The following is a 20,140-nucleotide window of genomic DNA, read 5'->3' as shown; positions in this document are numbered from 1 at the left end:
GCATGGGAGACCGGGAGGAAGCACCTGGTTCCTGGCTTCGGATCAGCGCAGCGCCAGCTGTGGTGGCCATTTGGGGAGTGAACCAACGGAAGGAAGACCTTTCTCTCTGTCTGTCTGTCTCTCTCTCTGTAACTCTACCTGTCAAATAAATAAATAAATAAATCTTTAAAAAAGAAGTCACTTGAAGCAAATAATGGTTATCTGTGAACGTTCATGCTGCATCCCTGTGCGTGCACCTGCACAGTTGCCCCTGTGTTGTGAACCTCATTTACGTGGGCCTGTTGTGGATGCATCCCGTGAGCCCGGAGGTGTGCACATACGTCCCTGTTACAGGGGCAACTGCAAAGCATCCTGGGGGCCAGGCATCAAGCAGAGGTCAGACAGGCACCCTGGAACGAGTCAGTGGCAAGACACCTTTGAACCCCAAATTGTACACAATACCTGCCCTCTTAACCCCTAGGGGATATGCCTTTGGCTTGATGGGTGGGTGGTTCGGTCATTTTCACCTCCATGACGTTCATTTTGCCCAAGAGCTCGTCAGAGTTTCTCTGAAGGACCCGTCGTGAATAGGCTCTGTTGACACCACTGTCTCAACCTCATCTTTGCCACTGTAGAGCAGAAGCAGCCCCAGGCCCTTTGTAAGCCATTGAGTGTGCCAATATAGCTGCATCCCCGAAGCCAGGTGTCAGGCCACAGCTTACTGACTCAACACACTATGTGAGCTCCTACTCCAGGGTCTCTGCCCCAGCTACTCCCCCCTGGGACGTCACCTCCCCTTCCCAGCACCTGCTCCCTTAACACCATCCAGGTCTCCCCAAGGTCACTGCATTGGAAAGAACTCCCCTGCCCGTGCAGTCCAGCGCGCCTCCCGCACACCTCCCTGTCCACGTCCTTCCCTGCCTCTCCCCCTTGGGGAATGCTTCCTTTCACCACCTCACAAATAATGATGCTCATGTTTCAGTCGCTCTTAGAGAACAGCCCATGTGTTTGTGTTACTTAGCTTTTACTGATTGCAACTAAAACGCTCCAGAGAAGCGAACTCAGGAGGGAAGAAGTTTTATTGCTGCCCATGGTTTGGGAAATTTGCAGTACAAGGTCAGGCAGCCCTGTTAGTCTCACATGTCGTAAGGACGGAGCGCGTGGAGGCTGGCCGTGGCAGAGCGTGTGTCATCACAGGGAAGCAGAGAGGCTTGTCTGAACTCAGCTTCTGTAACCCTCTCTCTTGAGAAAACTGACTTCTCAGGGCACACCCACAATGCCCAAGCACCTCCCACTGAGCCTACCTCCTGATCACCATAATTGGATTAAGTCCCCACTCTCCCTCTTTCACACCAGTAATCTCTCCTCTCCTCTCCTCTCCTCTCCTCCCCTCTTCCCTCTCATCTCCTCTCCTTTCTTTTCCTTAAAAGATTTGTCAGAGCTGGCACTGTGGCATAGTGGGTAAAGCCACTGCCTGCAGTGCCAGCATCCCTTATGGATGCCAGTTCCAGTCCCGGCTGCTCCACTTCTGATCCAGCTTTCTGCTATGGCCTGGGAAGGCAGTGCAAGATGACCCAAGTCCTTGGGCCCCTGCACCCACATGGGGAGACCCAGAGGAAACTCCTGACTCCTGGCTTCAGATTGGCACAGCTCCAGCTGTTGCAGCCATCTGGGAAGTGAAAAAAAAGATTTATTTATCTGAAAGGCAGAATTACAGAGAGGCAGAGACAGAGAGAGAAAGAGGGATTCTATCCACTGGTTCACTCCCCAATTGGCTGCAATGGCTGGAGCTGTGCCGATCCAAAGCCAGGAGCCAGGAGCTTCCTCCGGATCTCTCACATGGGTGCAAGGGCCCAGCCCAAGGATTTGGGCCATCTTCTACTGCTTTCCCAGGCCATAGCAGAGAGTTGGATCATAAGAGGAGCAGCCAGGACTAGAACTGGCATCCATAAGGGATGCCAGCACTGCAGGCAGCAGCTTTATCCACTACACCACAGCGCCGGCCCCACCAGTAATTTCTGACTTTGGAGTTTAAACCTCTGCACCAGTTGATGAGCCCAATCCTGTTTAAAATCCCTAACTGTGTTGCAGACAGAGGACTTTTTACCCATGTAGCAGTTCATTTACAGTGGACCATCCCTAGGGATAGAAATGGCTTTGCTATTATGAGTTTGTTTTAATCATATTCTTTCTAATGACCTGTCCCTTGAGATTTAGACTGAACTTGGCCACGCCAAACCTACTGTGAAGTGGCCCAGGGTGACAGGAAAGAATTGTTCTGTCCTCATCAGTGGGGAAAAAAAAAATCACATCTCTGGCTCTTCTCAGGGGTCGCACCTGGTTCTCACACTGTATTTCAACCTCCAAGAACTGTTTCCTACACAATTTGCATGCTTCCGGAAGCAGCAGGAAAAGCCTCAAGGCCTAATGAAAGTCTGGCCGATTAGAGTGAGTCTGGGAACCGGGAGAGACAGTTCTTAGGAAGATGATCGAACAGGAAATTCGTGGTAGGACAGGGTCGCCCTGGAAGGTTTAGCTCCAGGGAGCGAGCGAGGTCCGATTCTGAAGTCCCATTGGGTTCCTCTGACCTCACAGCTGCAGCCTTTGAGTGAAAGGGAGGGAGGCTGAGGCGGAGGGAGTGTGAACCCCACGTGTCGTCATCGTGGAGGTGGCTCCAACCGAGGTAGGATGGCTCGACGCCCTCAGGGCGTCTGCATCAAGACAGCTGTTGCATTTCCCACCCAGGGAGTGACCCTAACTGACTCAGAGACAATGCCCAGGGGACCCCCTCCTGCCAGCAGAGGGGTGCTGGGAAGCAGGCAGCATGCAAAGCCAGGAGAGGGACTGCTGGAGCTGGTGCTACACCCCGGTGCGGGTGGCACCACCACGCTTCGGTTGGCAGGCTTCATCATTATCAATTTCTAGAAGACAACGTTTGCATGAATTCCTTGTGCAACTGACGTTATGGATGTGTCTCGTGGTAGCCAAGGATATCCGAACGCAATATAATTCTCAATGTAACATGGTTATCTTACATAACAGCGTGTGCAGAGATATCTTTTCATCTGCCTTTTTAAGTGTAGCCTTGCAGACGATGCCACTGGAAGGACCCAGGCTTAGCTTCAGCAGGATGAGATGTGTTTGTCTAGCTCAAGTCTCCTGCAGGGTGGCTCCCTCATCTCGGTTTCCAACACCAGGATTCGAAAGACAAAGGAACTTGAAGGGCAGCCTCATTGCTAAGTGACATGTAATTGCTGGGTACCACTGGGCTTCCTTAAAACCATAAACTTAACTTCTTGGGCATTTGAAGGATCCCATTTTTTCTGGCAAGCCAGGCTCAGGAGGTCAAACACCTGTCTCTGTCTCTTTTGGCAGGAAGCACACGTGATGGTTATGGATTGTTGAGGCTTGAACGTGACTGAAAGGTGGAGCAACCACAGTTTCATTGTAGCTCTTACATTTGCATAGTCCTGTCCCACACCCTGTGTTTCTAATGCCACCTCCAGCCACTGGAATTGAAAAGTTTCCTGTGGACATTATTTACTGTCTCAAGTCCTGGTTCTTTCACCCTGGGGATTCGGAAAGTTAAAAACAACAAAAAAGCCTGCCTGCCAGTCCTCTTTGGGGGTACCAGCCTGCACCAGCCCCAGGCCAACCCAGCCCCCAGCATGGGACGGCTTAGTGTTTGTAAGCTATTAATACCAATTTTATTGTTGCGTGGAGGGCATGCTACAGAAAACTTGCCAGGGCTGTTGGTCCTACACGAGGGAGGGCCATGGTGTCAGTAGGGGAAAAAATGGAAAGTTTCATTGGATTAACTCTAGGCTGTGGGCCTTTTTCTCTTCCTAGAGTCATTGTGTTAGTTAAAATGAGCCTTTGTACAAAAGAAGAGAATCGATCACTGCCTGGGATTAGAGAACTCTTTAGAGGAAGTGCTCAAATTTACAGCAGGAGTTAATAACACAGACCAGAGACAGGGCTGTTAGCCTGGCTCACTAACATGGACCAGAGATGGGGCTGCTAGCCTGGCTCACTAACATGGACCAGAGATGGGGCTGCTAGCCTGGCTCGCTAACATGGACCAGAGATGGGGCTGCTAGCCTGGCTCACTAACATGGACCAGAGATGGGGCTGCTAGCCTGGCTCGCTAACATGGACCAGAGATGGGGCTGCTAGCCTGGCTCGCTAACATGGACCAGAGATGGGGCTGCTAGCCTGGCTCGCTAACATGGACCAGAGATGGGGCTGCTAGCCTGGCTCGCTAACATGGACCAGAGATGGGGCTGCTAGCCTGGCTCACTAACATGGACCAGAGATGGGGCTGCTAGCCTGGCTCACTAACATGGACCAGAGATGGGGCTGCTAGCCTGGCTCACTAACATGGACCAGAGATGGGGCTGCTAGCCTGGCTCACTAACAGGGACCAGAGATGGGGCTCCTAGCCTGGCTCGCTAACAGGGACCAGACGGGGCTCCTAGCCTGGCTCGCTAACAGGGACCAGAGACGGGGCTGCTAGCCTGGCTCGCTAACATGGACCAGACGGGGCTCCTAGCCTGGCTCGCTGCTGCTTGCCACTTGTAATTCTCATTCTTTTTCCCCACCTCAGCAACCTCCTCCCATCTTTCACTGCAGCTCTTTTTCACATTTAAGCAGTCTGCTGATTTTCTCTTCTCTTTTTCTGCATACATTCTGGTCTCTGCATTGTCTCTTCCCACCCAGGATGCATCAGGCAATACCACTTCCATTTGCTGTCTTCTCCAACCACCTTGCTACATTTGTTAGCTATACCAGCTCCTCTGTGTCACCACTCCCCGTGCCCCACGCCACCCCACACAGCATTACTGATCTCTGAAAACCATTGTTTTTAGTTTTCTCTTTGGGTGTGTGTCGGGGAACAGATGAGAAAAGGAGGGAGAAAGGGGCAAAGGGAGACACAGAGATGGAGAGATTGACAGAGCCCAAAACTGCACATGATCCTGAGAGGAGAATGAGAGAAGTAGGGGCAGAGGGGCTCCCAACCCCGGGGGATGCTGTGACATGTGGCACACGGGTGACAGCCTTCACAGATTCTCTGTGGAGCTCCCTCCATCATCCTCCTCTTGCTGGGGGCACAGTCCCTGGATGGTGCCTTTATATTGCAAGCAAACAGGAAGCCAGAGGCCAGGGATTCTCCTGTGTCTCCCCCAGGGCTGGGCCTCGGCAGAGCAGGGCGGCTGGCTCCCCTGAGCATCCCTCCAGGCTGGTGCTGCGTCCCCTTAAGTCAACGTGCAACCTCAGAAAAAGAGGCAGCTACCTGGAACTGTGGTGGTCTTTACTTGGTATGGGCGGGTATTCTGGGGAGTGAAGGGGAAAAACCCATTTTGCTTCTGCTGAGTAGCAGGGGAAGGACACAGAGAGGAGAAAATACCAACAGGGGAGTGAATGACGTGGAGAGCAGGGCTGGTGCAGAGTAGCAAATGCAGACAACTCTGCAGATCTCAAGAGCTGGCTACGTGTGTCACTTGCTCTCAGAGTAAGAACTGCTGTTGGCAAAGGGACAGCTACTACAGCGTATCTGAAAATCAGGGTGTTTCAAGAGACATGGTACATTTTTTTTTTTTCAAACAGGAGTAACTGAAATGACAGAGAAATGAGGGAGAATCTGAAATTCCCCCGCTCTTCTTTAAGAGTTGCACGTCTGGAGAGCGAGCGATGATGTAAATTAGAGAAAAGTTTATTTTTCTGGAGATGGATCTCTCACCAGCAGCTCCATTCAAATTCTGCGGCTGCTTTGCAAACAGTGCTCATGCTTTTATGAGTTTTTTTTTTTTTAAAAAGTGGATTTAATGGACTGAGTTCATTTAGACAAGGGAGATCAAATGAATGAGCAGAATTAGAATACACATCCATTTGGGCATCAGTCATTGTTTGAGCCACTCAACTACCCAACTTCTTTAATTAAATGACATTGCAGTTCCCCTGTAAAGGCTTTGGTAGATACTTGATATGTGCTTTGAAGATGAAAATCACGATACAAGCAATGAGCTCTGAGTTTTTCCCTTGGGCTGCAAATGACATCTTTTGTGTTTTCCCTCTGCACCATGAGTCACCTGGGTTGACATTGCAGAGAACCTCCACTCCCAGAGGAAGAGAGAGACACAGCAGTGGGAGGCTTTTATTTAACGTACAAGGCAAATTGGGGAAGAGACTGCATCCGTTCACATCTGTACCAGGAATTATACACCATACACATTTGTTACCTACAGATGCAGACTCTATTTTACGTGAATTGATACACCAAGAAATTGCATGAAAATGATCTTGTTTAAACATTCATGAAGAGCAAGCATCTCCTAAGAGCACTGTCAATGGAATTTTAACTTTGTTCCTTACGAGAGCCTGGCTCCCCTCCCTCCCGGTGTATCTGAAGATCTATGTCAGACCCCTCCAAGAAGTTTATCTGCTTTGAGGATGTGATGGTCGTCAGCAGGAAGAGCTTAGAACTGCAGCTTTGGTGTGGCGTTTGCGGTAGAGCATGAGCCATTTGGCAAGACCCAGCCCTGTTTGTCTGAGACACAATCTGCCCTTTTCTCAGTGGCCCCGCTGGCTCGCCCACAAAGCCAAGAATTGCAGTTGCTGTGTGTCCAAACCGTGGGGCGGGAGCTCTTTTCTCACCACATCCAAACACTTCATTTATATATGTTTTCCTGCTCCGGGATTGCTCTGACACACTGATAATTAGTCAAGCTAGACTGTTCAGGTTGACTAATTATAGAGAGTTTGACAGGCTCTATTGGAGAGGTTGCACAACCCCGATGTAAGTTAGGATCCAAGCTGTTGGCTGAGCTGCTGCGCACTGCGCCAGAGGGTAGGATGGGACATGCTCTCAGCCCTGGCAGCTCCTCTCTCTCAGCTGCACCCCTAAATTGGTCACAGTTGAGAGAATGGCATTCACGGGATGGCTGGCAGGGTCATCTCTCACTGGGGCAGTGGGGGACGGGGGAGCACGGGGAGGGAGTTGGGTGCATCAGGGAACAGAGCAGCCACTGCTAGGTAAGGTCCTAGAACACAGCGGCTAGGACGGTCAAGGGCTGACAGTGCTCTCCTCTCTCAGAGGTTCAGACACAGCAAAGTCCAAGAGACTTGCCAGTTATTGGAAAACAATGAGGCATATCTGCTTCCTGCCAATCTGTATCCGTTGACAGAGCAGAAGTATAATCCTAGATACTGTAGACACACTGGCATTAAGTAAAGTGTTTAAAATTCTGCTTAACAACGCTTCCTGATGCTGCTCTCTGCTGAGCCCAAGAGCTGGTCTGGGACAGCAGGGAACAGGCTAAGGGCATGGTCATGTTGTCAGCAGAGGTTTCTCACATCCGGCCATTTTTTTTCCCAAGGGAACTCAAGCCCCCAAAATGGGGGGAAAATTTACAGTGGATACCAATTTGGTTTCTGCTGAATATTTAGCATGTCATTCACATAGCTGCCTTAGCCAAGGAAGCCTACTCACTTTATTTGAAGATTTTTATAGAGTTTTATAGAGTTTGCCAAAAGCAGGGTCAGCAGTGTAGATTAGAATCAATTTAGCTCAGAGAAAATAAACCTTTGGAATATATTTTGCCTTCCCTGGGCACGTCGCAGGCATTAGCAGTAATAGGAGCTCTGTCTGTGCATGGAGAGGAAGCATCTGCCATGTGGACTCCCAGCCATCCTCACCACTGCCTGCGCGGGCCCATGACCTTCATGGGGAGTGCGGTGATTCTGCGTCCATCATCTCCTAACTTTACTCAGGTATGCACAGGACAAACATGCACTCCCGACGTTCTTTTTCTTGTGGAAGACAGAAACGGAAGGGAAGAGGAAGTGGAGTCCCCGAGCCATGAGCGGCTGAGGCACGGCCTGTATCAGTGAGGGTGGCTGGGCATCCAGGGCAAGGATGTGAATGGACTCTACACGCTCCCCGTGCCACCTCTGCTAGCCCGGTTGCCTATTCTTCTCCAAATTCTGGGCATATCAGGCAAAGGAGGGGTCCAAGACTGTCTTTTAGTATACTGTGTGTGGCTATCAGTAGCCTTTCACACACACACACACAGCAGAAAATCCAAGCCTGCCCATTAAAAGAGTGCAAATTTGCTCTCCAGAATGGCTCACATGCTGCTTCTATGCATTTGTGTGTTCTGATGCATTTTTTTCTTAGTATTAAGATGCAGGTGAATAAGGTCCTAGAGCAGAAGTGGTGGAGCCGCCCTTCCCCTCCTCATACCTGTGTAAATTACCAAGGAGGTGACACTCTTGCCATCTGACACTGTGGCCTTCGCTGCAGCAGATGACACTGCTGACTTTTACTGAAGGCTCTTCTGAGTGGCTATTTATACTTTTCCCCTTCTCTTCCTAGGGCCTCACAAGACTGGGCAGGGGAGCATGGGCTGGCCCAGCTCAGCCACCACCTAGCCTTGTGCCCTTGGGCAAGTCACTTTGACAAGCCACACACCTCACTTCTGTGGGTCAGGCCCGCAGAGATGACTGCAGCCTTTACCTGCCTGGAGTCTTCCAGAACCCCCTTAATGTGGCCTTCGGCACAAGGTGCATAGCAACAACCGGAAATCATGCCTGCAACCCAGAAAGTCATTTTAAAGGGAGGGCGACTTGGCAATGTAAGTGGTTTGTTTCACGTCTGTGATGCAGCTGCTCTAAAGACAGAAATGATAAGGACCAGTTTATAGGATCGGAGCCCCTAAGAGCAAGTTCAGTGGAGCTGGCCAGAGTGCTGAACTCGGCTGCTGTTCACAAGAGCCACCAGACCTTGCTGGCAGCACAGCTCAAACAAAACCAGTGCCTACACCCTGCTGGGCAGTGAAAGTGCCCTTAGGACAGAGGCAGCCACAACAGAGATACCAGCCAGTGCCAGCCTTAGGGCAGTAGGCATGTAAACAGCTAGTGGAATTTCAGAGTACATTGTATTCAAAGGTTCCCAGACCTGTTGGAACTATATTTAGCTTAGGCAAGTTTGGGAATAGCTCAGAGGCAGTGAAGCGCCATTCAAATGAATATTAATAGTAGAGAGTCTTGGAGCAAAGCAGGGGTTGCTTCAGTTCAGTTTGTAGCATCTGCAAATCAGAAACTTCCTTAGTGTTAAAGGGCTTGGGCTACGATGAGCCCTCTGACATCAGGCATCAACAGTCGCAGCTGGGAAGAAAACCCTACTTACCATTTCAACCAAAGTATCTGAGTTTCCCATGTGCCTAACTAATTACCTTCTTCCTCAAAATCCCTCCCCTTAATAATTCATTGCATGCGGATTTCAATCTCTTTCTTTGTTGCTGTTTGATGTATTAAAAATTCTTTAAGTTCATTCAACAGAGGAACACTTGTGTCAGGCCTGTACCCCCATCAACTCACTGGTGCTCATGCCCCTCCCCCCCAAGAGAAAGCAAATATGTGGTGCCTACTTGGAAGTCTGCCCTTGTTCTGGGGAGGTGGGAATGCTCTCCCTAACACACACACACACACACAGTCTCAGGCAAGGAGGCAGTCTGCACAACTCTTTCTTTAGCCTGAGGTTCAATTCCCCTATTAACAGACACAGCACTTCACTGAAGCTGAAGTATAAGGAATTTTCTGCTTGATGTGTTTTATGTGCCATTATTATTTTCCCCGCACATCACATGCCTCTCTGAGGGGCGCAGGAGAATGTGTCATAGGAAAAGGGAGAGATCAATTCACAAAGGGATCCATGCAAAGTCTCTCCCTGTGCCCTCTCAAGAGTTTCCTCCTTCTCTGGAAACTTCCTTAGCACCCTTGAACTCATGGCCACCCTCCCAGGATGATCGTCCTCCGTGGTCTGGGTATCTGCAGAGCCACTACACACCAGGTTGCTCTCCACAGCTAGGGACGGGATTGAACAGTTTTTCTCCGTCCAGCTCTTCTGCTGCTCATTATTTATGAGATGAGGCTAGGAGCAGGGCAAATATTAATTAGCTCGAAGTGTGGGTGAGTCAAACCAATCACTACCCCCACTCCTCCAAACAACATCCCAGTAACTATGATTTGGTTCCTATTCCCAGCAGGTGGAAAAGATAAGAATTGCATGTTTGCACATTCAGACTACTCACAGCAATAAAGAAAAATGAATGAAGCAGATGGAAGCTCCCACGTGAGGCAAATCCCAAGGCAGGGGGAGCCTGCCTCTGTGGTCATGATGGAGATCAATCACGCCCCTGAAGCTAGAGCGTGCACCTGAACTCCCATTCAAACGCTGCGTCTGGCCACAGGCAGAATGGAGAGCTGGAGGAACGGGACCTCTTGGCTGTCTGGGTTCCCGGCTGTAGCAGGCCATCGGTGCCCATGGTGGGAAATTCCTGAAGTGGCCTGAGATGAGCCACTTGGGCAGGCCAGCTCCCATGCAAGCCAGATAGCCCGGGGGAGAAGTGGGCACTAGCGAAGTAGTCTTCTCCATAACTTGTTCTCAACACCACCCACAGCCACTTTCCAGGAATAGCTACTGGTGGTGGCCCGAATGAAACCCCCACCCTGAGTGGATGGAGAGATGAGGGAGCACACGAGGGTGCCGGCAGAGTTGGCTCACATCACCCCAGCTCTGCATCTGGCTGTCGTTGCAATTGGCCTCTTTGAGAACCACTTCCTCTCGCGAGCCCCACGCCCGCTAATAAGCCATTGACCTTGAGTTTGCGTCTGGGGTTGATTTGCTGCTCTGTCTGGGGGAACCCCAAGGGCCTTGTGGCTTAACAGGAAGAAATCCTCCTCATTTTAGCAGAATCGTTTTTCCTCTCCTCCCGCCACCGTGATCAAATTAGCAGGCTGCTTCTCCTCGGAGAAAATGCGGCCCTGGTCCCAGGAGGCACTGCCCATCTGCCTGTCTGATGGGTTCCGGGAGGGAAAGCAGGGATGAATGTGTGCGCGTGGTCCCTTCCTCCCCCTGTCCCTGGGAGGGTCTCCCCCACCTGGGTTGGCCGCCCAGCCAGCAGCAAGGAGCGCAGGAAGGGCGGGCCTGGAGTCTCAGCTGCAGGCCTGGGAGGTGGCCACGTACACGCTGCTGCCTCCCGTGGCCCCACTGCTCAGGCTGCTGGTGGGGCACTTGAGGGGCTTCATGCTGCTGTCCCTCTGGACGCGCAAGTGCTCGAGCCGCCAGCGCTCCCAGCTCTTCCGAAACTCCATCTGGACCTTCCGTGGGAAAAGGAGAGAAACAAAAGCCATCATCCGAACCAAGTGCCCACAAAATGGCCCCATTATTACATTAGTGGGGAAGGGAAAAAATCCGCCGCATTATATTAAGAGACACAAGTCAAGGCCTTCGGGCGCCTAAATTAATATCCCAATAAAATTGTTTATTGTTGTCTCCTATTTTCTGCCTCTCCTTGGGAGAGAGATGGGCTTGATGACCTAATTGATCTTTTCCATCTCTAAACTCTGTGATTCAGCTAAGTACCTTTTACAATCCATCACCGTATTATTTAACAGAAAGGAATAAGAGAGAGGGAGAAATGAAGGGAGACAGCAGCTGGGGAGAGAGAAGTTGGAGAACCAGAATGCCCTGTCCTGCCTTCAGCCTGGGCTGCAGAGAAGGGGCCAGCACAGCCCTAACCCTCGCAGAGCCTGCAACAGACCCTCCGAGCACCCTGGGGCCATCTATTCTGGGAGGGGAAAGGTGGGAAGGTGGGAGAGATGGGGCAAGTAACAGAATGAAAGGGTCGTCGATGAGTGCTCCTCACCCTGAATTTGAACTAATCTCATTCGCCAGGGAGACCGCGACCATGGTGGCTCCAGCCTAGGTGACCTCAACCCCTGCTGTGTTGGGCTCTGGCCACCTCACCAAGAGATGCTTCCTCAAGAGGGCTGATGCTTGGGGATCAAACTGTTGGGCAAAAATAAATTCAGGAGTGGATACTGTGGCACGGCCAGGGAAGCCGCTGCTTGGGATGCCTGTGTCCTGTGTTGGAGTTGCCTGGTCTGAGTCCCAGCTCCTTGACTTCTGCTCCAGCTTCCTGCTAATGCACACTCTGGGAGGCAGCAGGTGATGGCTCAAGTACCTGGGTCCCTGCCACCCACGTGAGAAACCCAGATGCAGATCCTGGCTTCTGGATTTGACCTGGCCCAATCCTGGCTGTGGCAGGCATTTGGGAAGTAAACCATCAGCCAGGGGCCGGTGTTGTGGCAAAGCAGGTTAAGCCACTGTCTGCAGTGCCAGCATCCCATGTGGGGACTGGTTTGAGTCCCAGCTGCTTCACTTCTGATCCAGCTCCTTGCTGATGTGCCTGGGAAAGCATCAGAGGATGGCTAAGTCCTTAGGCCCCTGCATCCATGTGGGAGACCCGGATGAAGCTTCTGGCTCCTGGCTTTGGCCTGGCCCAGCCCTGGCTGTTTTGGCCATTTGGGGAGTGAACCAGCAGATGGAAGAGTCTCTGTGTATCTCCTTCTCTCTCTTTCTTTGTAACTCTGTCTTTCAAATAAATCCCCCTCCATTTCTCCCTATCATTTTTTCCTTTCAAATACACATATAAATAATTTTTTAAAAAAACCCCACAAATCCCAAGATCATCCTGGAAGCCACCCTCTTGTGGGTTTGTAGCAGTGTTGGGGCTCCCTGTGCTGCCCAGTGATTCTGGTCCCCGCGGGGGGCTGGTGGGGCTGAGAGGCCTGGCCTGCTCTTCTGGGTGATGTTCCTATACCTTGTGTTACGGGATGCACGCAGGCATTTAAACGCTGAGGTCTTGATGTTCATAATGGATTAAGGGTGTAGGGTGGATCTAGTGAGGGCATCTGGGAGGTGGGTCTGGCAAGAGGTGTTTGGGTCATTGGGGTGTGCCCTCGGAGCATGGCTCTCTTGAGCTGGTTGGGTCTTTGAGCTCCAGTTCAGCCTGGCTCACTGTCTACTTCCTGGGTCACGGTGTGATGGCACCACCCCCACTCACTGTGCCCAGCCTCCTAGATGCAGAGCTATGGGGGCTGCCTGATCCTCAGCCATAACCTCCTGACTGTAAGCTCAAAGAAACCTTTCCTCTCCCCAGGAAGCTCCTCTCCAGGGTTTCCGAAAGCAGCACAAAGCAGACTATGACACACTGCCTGTGGGGGCGGCTTTGCTTATCCCCACCCTTGCCTGGCAGTCTTCCCCCACGGGAGGCCTGAGGCCCCCAGCTCCTCCTCCCAGGCCCGAGCTACCCGGAGGGCTGGCTGCCAGCAGCCGCAGGACGGGGGCTCTCTGCCAATCCCCCCACCAGCCCCCGTGCAAACAACCCTCCTTGCCTCCCGCGTCGCCATCCATCTCGCTAAGCCCAGCGAGACGCCTGGCGTAGTGGCCACATGCCATCCCTTAAAAGAACTTTTTCTGCACGGAGTAGAGCTGAGATGGCCCAGAGCCGGCCTGCCAGGACAGCCCCAGAATCCCAGGCAGCATCACGGGGTCCACGGCGTGGCTGGGGGAGGGAAGGAGGCTGAGCAGACACTGAGGACGGCGCCTTGCTCTGTGCCACTTCTCAACCTGGCTGATGTGTGCCGACAGCTGCGGTGGGGACGCTTTAGAACCCGTGGTGGCCTCCTCTGGTGTAGCTGCAGGGAGGCCACCCTTGTCGCACAGCCCTTCCACTGGGAGGGAAGGAGGAAGAAAGGCGGTAAACTGTGGCACACTCACAGAAGCCACTGCTGAGATGGAACAGCTCACAGGGACACCAGCAAGACTTCTCCCTCGTCCCCACTCCCCACCCACCAGCCACCATTAGTCGCACGGGACCACTGTCTAGTTCATCTTTTCCCCTCGGGTCACAAGTACCTGGCATTGCCATGGCAACCCTGAATCTAGAGAGCAGCTCTCGTGGACAGAGGCCTCAGCCCCGGAGCCACGTGTGTCTGTGGTCCAGCGATGGTGACATGTCTGTTCTTGTGCCTGGAGTAGCCAGGGCATGGAACTCTCTGAGGTGGGTTTAAAGGAACTGGGTGGCCTGCCGAAAGCAGGCAGGTTCTCCAGCCTCTGGGTGGGTCTCCTGGACCTGATGGCACTAGCCTGGGGAACCCAACAGCAGAGGCCACCAGGGCCTCTGACCAGGCCTGGTCAGAGATGTGCCACTCTGGGGATTCAAGTTGAAGTTCTTTACCCAGGGCAGAGCAGGGGCTTGCATGCAGCCCTCCCTCCTTACAAAGCTGGGCCAGTGGTGGAGGTTGGGTGGGCTGGCAGTGACCAGAGAAGAGGCTGCACCCGGGGTTTGGTTCGGGGGAGGCTGAGCACACGCGTGTAAGCAGGGCTGGGGAGAGCACGTTGCTACAACATGGCCTTGGTGAAAAAGGGAGGAGTGGGAAACGGGGGTCCAGGGAGCAGGCAGGCCCTTCCGGCTCTCCTTGAGGCCTCTTTTCTCTTCCCCATGCAGGGATCCACGCTGCCTTGTCCCTGTCCCCGTCTCACCACACGGCTGGACTGGGTGGCAGCACTGCTCAGGGCCAGGCAGCACAATGCGCTGGCCAACAGCCCCGCAGGTGAGCTGGCTGTGGGGGGAACGGGAGCTTGCATCCGGCGGCGGCCTCTCATGGGTCAAGGGCCTTTGGCTGAGGCCTCTCAGAGTCCCCTACACTCCTCCTCCCCCCTGTCTTGGCTCACCCCTAAAAGGGAGCCTAGGGGGCCTTTGGAGCAGCCAGAATCCCACCGGTGGGCCGTGCTTGTCCTGGCGCTGCCTCCCCCTGCCCGAGGCCTCCTGCAGCCCTCCAGCTCAGCCAGCATCTGCCCATTGTGTGGGGCTCTGCATTCCATTTTACCGAGCCTCCATGTTCTCGTCTCTAAGTCGGGGGAGCACCTGCCGTGTGGGACTGGATGTAGCAAAGCCCTTGAGCGTCTCAGTCGAAGTGACATTTAGGAAGCAGGGGCTTCCCTCACCCACCCTTCCCCGCGAAGCCTGTTGAAGGAGGCTGTAGGGACGGGACCCTCTCCTGTTCTCACTGGCCATGCACGGTGTGCTCTGGAATACCTGCGTGTTTCCTCCGGCCCTGCAGCAGCCTTGAGGAGCTGGGGTCGCCATCAGCACCCAGCCTCCCAGGAGGGGCCCGCCCCTGGCTTCCCTGTCCCAGCTTTCAGTCCCCTCCCTTGATCTGCACGGGAAGAGGGGGCGGCATTCTCACACCCATCTCTAGAGGAGGGCTCTTGTCCACCTGCACAGAGAATGAAGCGCTTGCTTCTTCAAGTCGGAATTCATGTGAATCCTGGTTCTGTCACTAGGTCCAGGCCAAACCTGGGGCAGATTTTGTATTCTTTCCAAGCCTCACATATGAAAATATGTGAACAACGGGAATATGGAAATCCGAATTCTAGCAGGAGTTTTTAGGGGGAAAGGGAGCAACATGAGACAAAGGAGATGGTGACAGTCACCACCCCTCAGTAATTCACTCTGGACCCCCTTAACATGAGGCTGGGTCTTCCCCAAGTTCTAATACCATTAGGGTACACCCATGAGTGTGTGTTTGTGAGAGACAGACCCTGCACAGGAAACAGAAGCGGTGGACAAGCTGCTTCCTCGACTCTAGCACCCCAGTGGAGTGACTGGGGGTCTCAGCTGAAAGGACTGATGGGAGTCCCCCTGCCCAAGTCCAGACCAGAAAATGACAGCAGCCCGCAGGGTCCCCACAGTGCATCCTCGAGTCTTACCTCATTGTTGACGAAGCAGTATAAGATGGCCACCATCAGCCCCTGGAAACAAGGTCTTGTCAGCAAAGAGGGCCCCGGCCAGACAGCCTCGCGGCTCCAGCCCCACATGGTGCTCCTCCAACTGGGCGGTCCGGGTAGAGTTGGGGCAGGGTGGTGGGAGCCTTCCCTTCTCCTCGCAAGAGGGCAAGGAGGCCCCGTGTGCAGGCACTGCTCTGTTCCCTCGGGAGAGCCACTGCTCTAGAACTGGGTTCTGCCAGTGAGGCCCACATGCCTGTGGGTGTTCTTCGATACTCCCACAGGACCACACCCTCTGCATCCTCTCATGCCAGCGGAGAGCATCAGTCCTTCGCTTCGGGACTCTGTAACCCTGTAAACCTTGTTTCAACATCTCCGAGCCTCAGTTTCCTCCTCTGTGAAATGGGTGTGATCCTGGGCACCTCTGTGGTGCTGCGAGGATTAAATGCACTGTGTGTGGTAAGCAGCTCGCAAGGTGCCTGCCTCCCAGTAGACAGCAGCTGCTACACCAGGTAAGGTGCCCAGGGCCACATCTGTGGGCTTCTTGTCCCACGTGCTTGTGGACAACACTGACCTGGGGGTCGGGACCCCTGGGGAAACTAAATCTGGCTGGGCTCCAACCATGGACCTTTCCTTGGGTGATGGTCCCCGTCCTGCCATCTTTCCCATATGCCTGGTGCAGTGAGTGCCCCCCGCTGTGAGGTCACCTGGAAGGAGGTGAAGGAGAGCTCTGTGAACAGTTTGATGAAGCGCAGGGTCCCCCGGGCGTGCTCGTCCATCACGAAGGCAAAGATGACCTCGTGGGTCCCCAGCAGGGGGATGAGCGTCAGCGTGGACTTGGCGAGCCTGGGGGCAGGGCAGAGACCTCTTCAGTCAGGCCAGACCTCTCCCACGGATCTGTCTCCCTTGGCTGGGCCTGCCCTGCTTCCCACCAGGACCGGGCATCTGGCCATGAAAACACTGCTGCCCCAAGTACCCTAAGACAGGCCATCTCGAGGGAAGGGTAGAGGTCAAGACCATCCGCAAGCCCAGGGGCTGACCATGGATGCTTGGGGATACCAGGTCAGGCCAGGCTGGGAGAAGAGGGGCAGGTGTGGCTCCAAACTAAGCATGGGAGGCTGTCAGCCTCAGCTGGAGGAAGAGCCCAGGGCCCCCAGCAAAGCCAGCTTGGCTACAGCACCTGCACTTGATGTCTGTCTTGCACATGAGATTGGCCTTCAGTTTGGACACCACGATGCAGATGACCCGGATAAAAATGAGGAAGTTCACCTGCAGAGCAGAGTGGGTGGGTGGCTGGGGGCCCTCTCACTCTCCCCACTCCTTCCCCTGGCACCCCCACCAAGGCTGCCATGCCCACTCCCTTCATGGGCACTCACTCCAATAGCAAAGAGGATGGGCAGCCGGATGATGAGCCAGTAGTTCATGTTTGAGTTCCTGGTCCAGCAGCTGGGGAGGGAGAGAGGGGCACACAGGCATACAGATGCACTCTGGGAGACTTCAGCTCACGGTGCAGACACAGGGGCTGGCAAATGAGTACAGGTGGCTGTGCAGAATGCCAGGCGCACAGCCACCAGGAGTCACCAGCAGCGCATGGTGCTCTGTAGGCACACAGCCTGACAAACACGCGCACAAATACACAATCACACACGGCCCCAAACACGCTTTCTTGGGCTACAATCACAGTCACACATGTACTTGGCATTGTATGCAAAAGGACAGAACATTCGCTGATAGATTTTACAGGAATGCCTACAGGAGGCTCCACGCACCCCACACACCCAGCACCACTTGTCTACATACAACTGGGATTAGAGATTAGGGATTAGAGAACCAAATCCGTGTGCTAAGCTCCTGGTCCTTCCAATGGTTCATCCCCCCAATGGGTGGAAGCCACAGGCCCCAGGGCCAAGGAATCCGGTGGAGTTGGAGAATGATGACCTCAGCACACCCACCCCTCAGAGCAGGACACTCACCCCTCATCCTCATAGAGGTACTTGACGATGCCCCAGGGGATGACAAACAGCAGGGGGACACCTGAGAGGGAGGGAAAGACAAGAAGGGAGAAGAGCTGGCCGGCCAGAGCCACGGCTGTGCTTGCCCAGGGGCCCCTCCCACCTCCAGCCACTCCCTGGCCTGGCCCCACCCTGCGCTGGCTAGCCCTGACTCTGGACTCTCCCTTGCACACAGGATCTTCCCTTCCAGCCCCTTTCGTGGGCCAGGCACATGGTCAGGACTCGGGCCAGAGTCCTTGCTAAGACGCCAGGACACAGGCCTGGGGTAGCAGGGGGACGGGCCCATGCAATGGTGAGGACACGCTACCTGGGGTGGGGAACCGACAAACTCTCTGATGCCCTTCTCGGCCCTTGCTTCGGGCCCCATGCACATCTCAGTCAAGTCCTACAGGCACAGGAAGTCCTTTCAGTTCCCTTTCCACCATGCACCTGCACAGGGCTGGGGCAGAAGCCTGGACTAGAGACAGGAGCCCCATCCTGGATGCTGTCAGGCCAGCTCACTGTCCACAGGACAACAGCTGCAACAGCTGAGCTCCACTGGTGTGCTCCCCACCCCTGCTGCTCACATCTCTGTGTGGTCCCCCTTACATCAGCTTTGGTTTGTGTGACCAATCACATGGGGCAGGAGATGTACCATGTCACTTCTGAGAGCAGGGTGCTCAAGACCCCGTGGCTCATCTTGGGCTCTCTCTGATCACTTGCCCTGTGGGCAACCAGTTATCAAGCCATGAGGACATGCAAACCACTTAGAGAGGGGCCTCCAGCCAACCTGAGCAAGGACCCCAGACTTCCTGCCAACAGCCTTGTGAGTGAGTTTGGAAGCAGATTCTCCACCCCCAAGATAAGCCTTGAGACGGCGGCAATCCTGGCCGAGAGCCTGACTGCATCTGGGTTAGAGACCCCCCCCCCCCCCAGCCGGGGCCACCTAGCTAAGGTGCACCCAGGGTGCTGACCATAGAAGCTGTGAGACAACTGTTGCTGCTTTCAGCAGCCATGCTTTGGGCTCACCTGCTATGCAGTGAGAGATAACTCATAGAACTGCAGTCCAGCTCGTCGAGGGCAAAGGCCAGGCCTCTCTCCTCCCGAGCTTCAGCACCCAGCTCACCCTGTCAGCTCAGTCTCATTGGTTATTGTTAGGATGGGTGTTTGGACTAGCGGTTAAGATGCCAGTTAAGAGACCCATGTGCTGGGGTCGGTGCTGAAAGCCACTGCCTGTGATGCCAGCATCCCTTTTGGGCATCGTTTGGAGTCCTGGCTGCTCTGCTTCCAACCCAGCTCCCTGCTAATGCACCTGGGAAAACAGCAGAAGATGGCCCAAGAGCTTGGGTCCCTACACCTATGTAGGAGACCTGGAAGAAGCTCCTGACTCCTGGGTTTGGCCTGACCCAGTCCTGGCCATTGCAGCCATTTGGGAAGTGAACCAATGGACTCTCTGCCTCTCAGAGGAATGAACAAAAATAAAACAAAGTTGGATTGTGCATCCTCACATGAGAGAAGACAGGCTGGTCAGGAACAGAGAAGGTCACAGTTGGGACTAGAATCCAGCACTGCCACCCCACACCCGCCCCAGCCTCCTTCAGTGTGTGGCTGGGGGTCCCTGTGTGTGCATGTATGGCTGCGGGGGGGGGGGGGTCCTCCTCCAGGAGCACACCTCCAGGGCACAGCTGCCTCACAGCCTTTGCCATCACCATCATCGACGTCCTCTCTCCATCGGTGCCTACCCAGCAGCAGCTCAGGGGCCTGGGTCTGCTGGGTCTGGCGGCACAGGGCGGGCTGGAGGGGGCGAAGCAGCTCTCAGGTGAGCAGCCTTCTTCAGTAGATCTCTCGCTCCTTGCCCACCTGGTTTTATACCACCCTGACTTCCACACACCCATGATACTTTACTAACAGGCTTTCAGGAGAATGGACAAGGCCCCGACCCACAGCATGGGCCCTGCCACATAGTAGATGCTCGGTGAGAACGGAATGAATGAACGAACTCAGAGTGAGCCGATATCTTGATGAGAGAAGGGATATGCCAACGGGGCAAGAAAATGCCAGCTCCCCGAGCCACACACGTGAGCAGAATCTTCCTTCCCGGGCATGCCCAGCCCCCAGCTGGCCTTTCTCTCTCGCTATCAGCCAGACCCGGTGGGCTTCACGCACCCATCAGCATCTCCTTAACAAGCCTCCTTAAGCAACACAGGCACAGCCCCGCTGCGTGCAAACACCGCACGCTCCCTGCTGGCTTCATCTTTCTCCCATTTAGAGAGCCAGCAAGACAAGCTGGAGAAATAAAAGCTCGAATTAAGACACACAGAACTGGCTCCAGAAAGTGACGGTTCCCTCGTCCCTCACTGCCCTCCCCTCCCGTGCAGCCTGCTTGTGGTGGGCTTCTGGGGAGGGGCACCCACCTGCCCGCAGCCTGCAGCAGAAGCTGGCATGCCTTGTGGGGGGGGCTCTGTGGCTCTCCTGGAGTCCCAAGTTCATTTCTTCTGCTTGTATGTGAGGCCAAAAGTTTCCCAACTCCTGCCAG

The 20,140-nt window shown here is 54.0% G+C and overlaps 1 protein-coding gene across 1 annotated transcript in view; it reads right to left on the bottom strand.

Moving 5' to 3' along the window:
- Positions 1 to 10,924: 10,924 nt before the first annotated feature.
- Positions 10,925 to 20,140, bottom strand: part of GLP1R (glucagon like peptide 1 receptor) — a 32,996-nt gene continuing 23,780 nt past the window's right edge. The window contains exons 8-13 of the mRNA XM_062187478.1: positions 17,587 to 17,647; positions 16,990 to 17,059; positions 16,794 to 16,882; positions 16,321 to 16,459; positions 15,599 to 15,640; positions 10,925 to 11,139 (exon numbers count right to left, since the gene is read on the bottom strand). Coding sequence (XP_062043462.1) covers positions 10,975 to 11,139; positions 15,599 to 15,640; positions 16,321 to 16,459; positions 16,794 to 16,882; positions 16,990 to 17,059; positions 17,587 to 17,647 — 566 coding nt within the window. The 3' untranslated portion in view covers positions 10,925 to 10,974. The remainder of the gene's footprint in view (positions 11,140 to 15,598; positions 15,641 to 16,320; positions 16,460 to 16,793; positions 16,883 to 16,989; positions 17,060 to 17,586; positions 17,648 to 20,140) is intronic.

This window comes from Lepus europaeus, chromosome 3, assembly GCF_033115175.1.
Source record: "Lepus europaeus isolate LE1 chromosome 3, mLepTim1.pri, whole genome shotgun sequence".
NCBI classification, from domain to species: domain Eukaryota; kingdom Metazoa; phylum Chordata; class Mammalia; order Lagomorpha; family Leporidae; genus Lepus; species Lepus europaeus.
The sequence above is the reverse complement of the archived record's forward strand: the minus strand, read 5'-3'. Positions and strand labels throughout refer to the sequence as shown.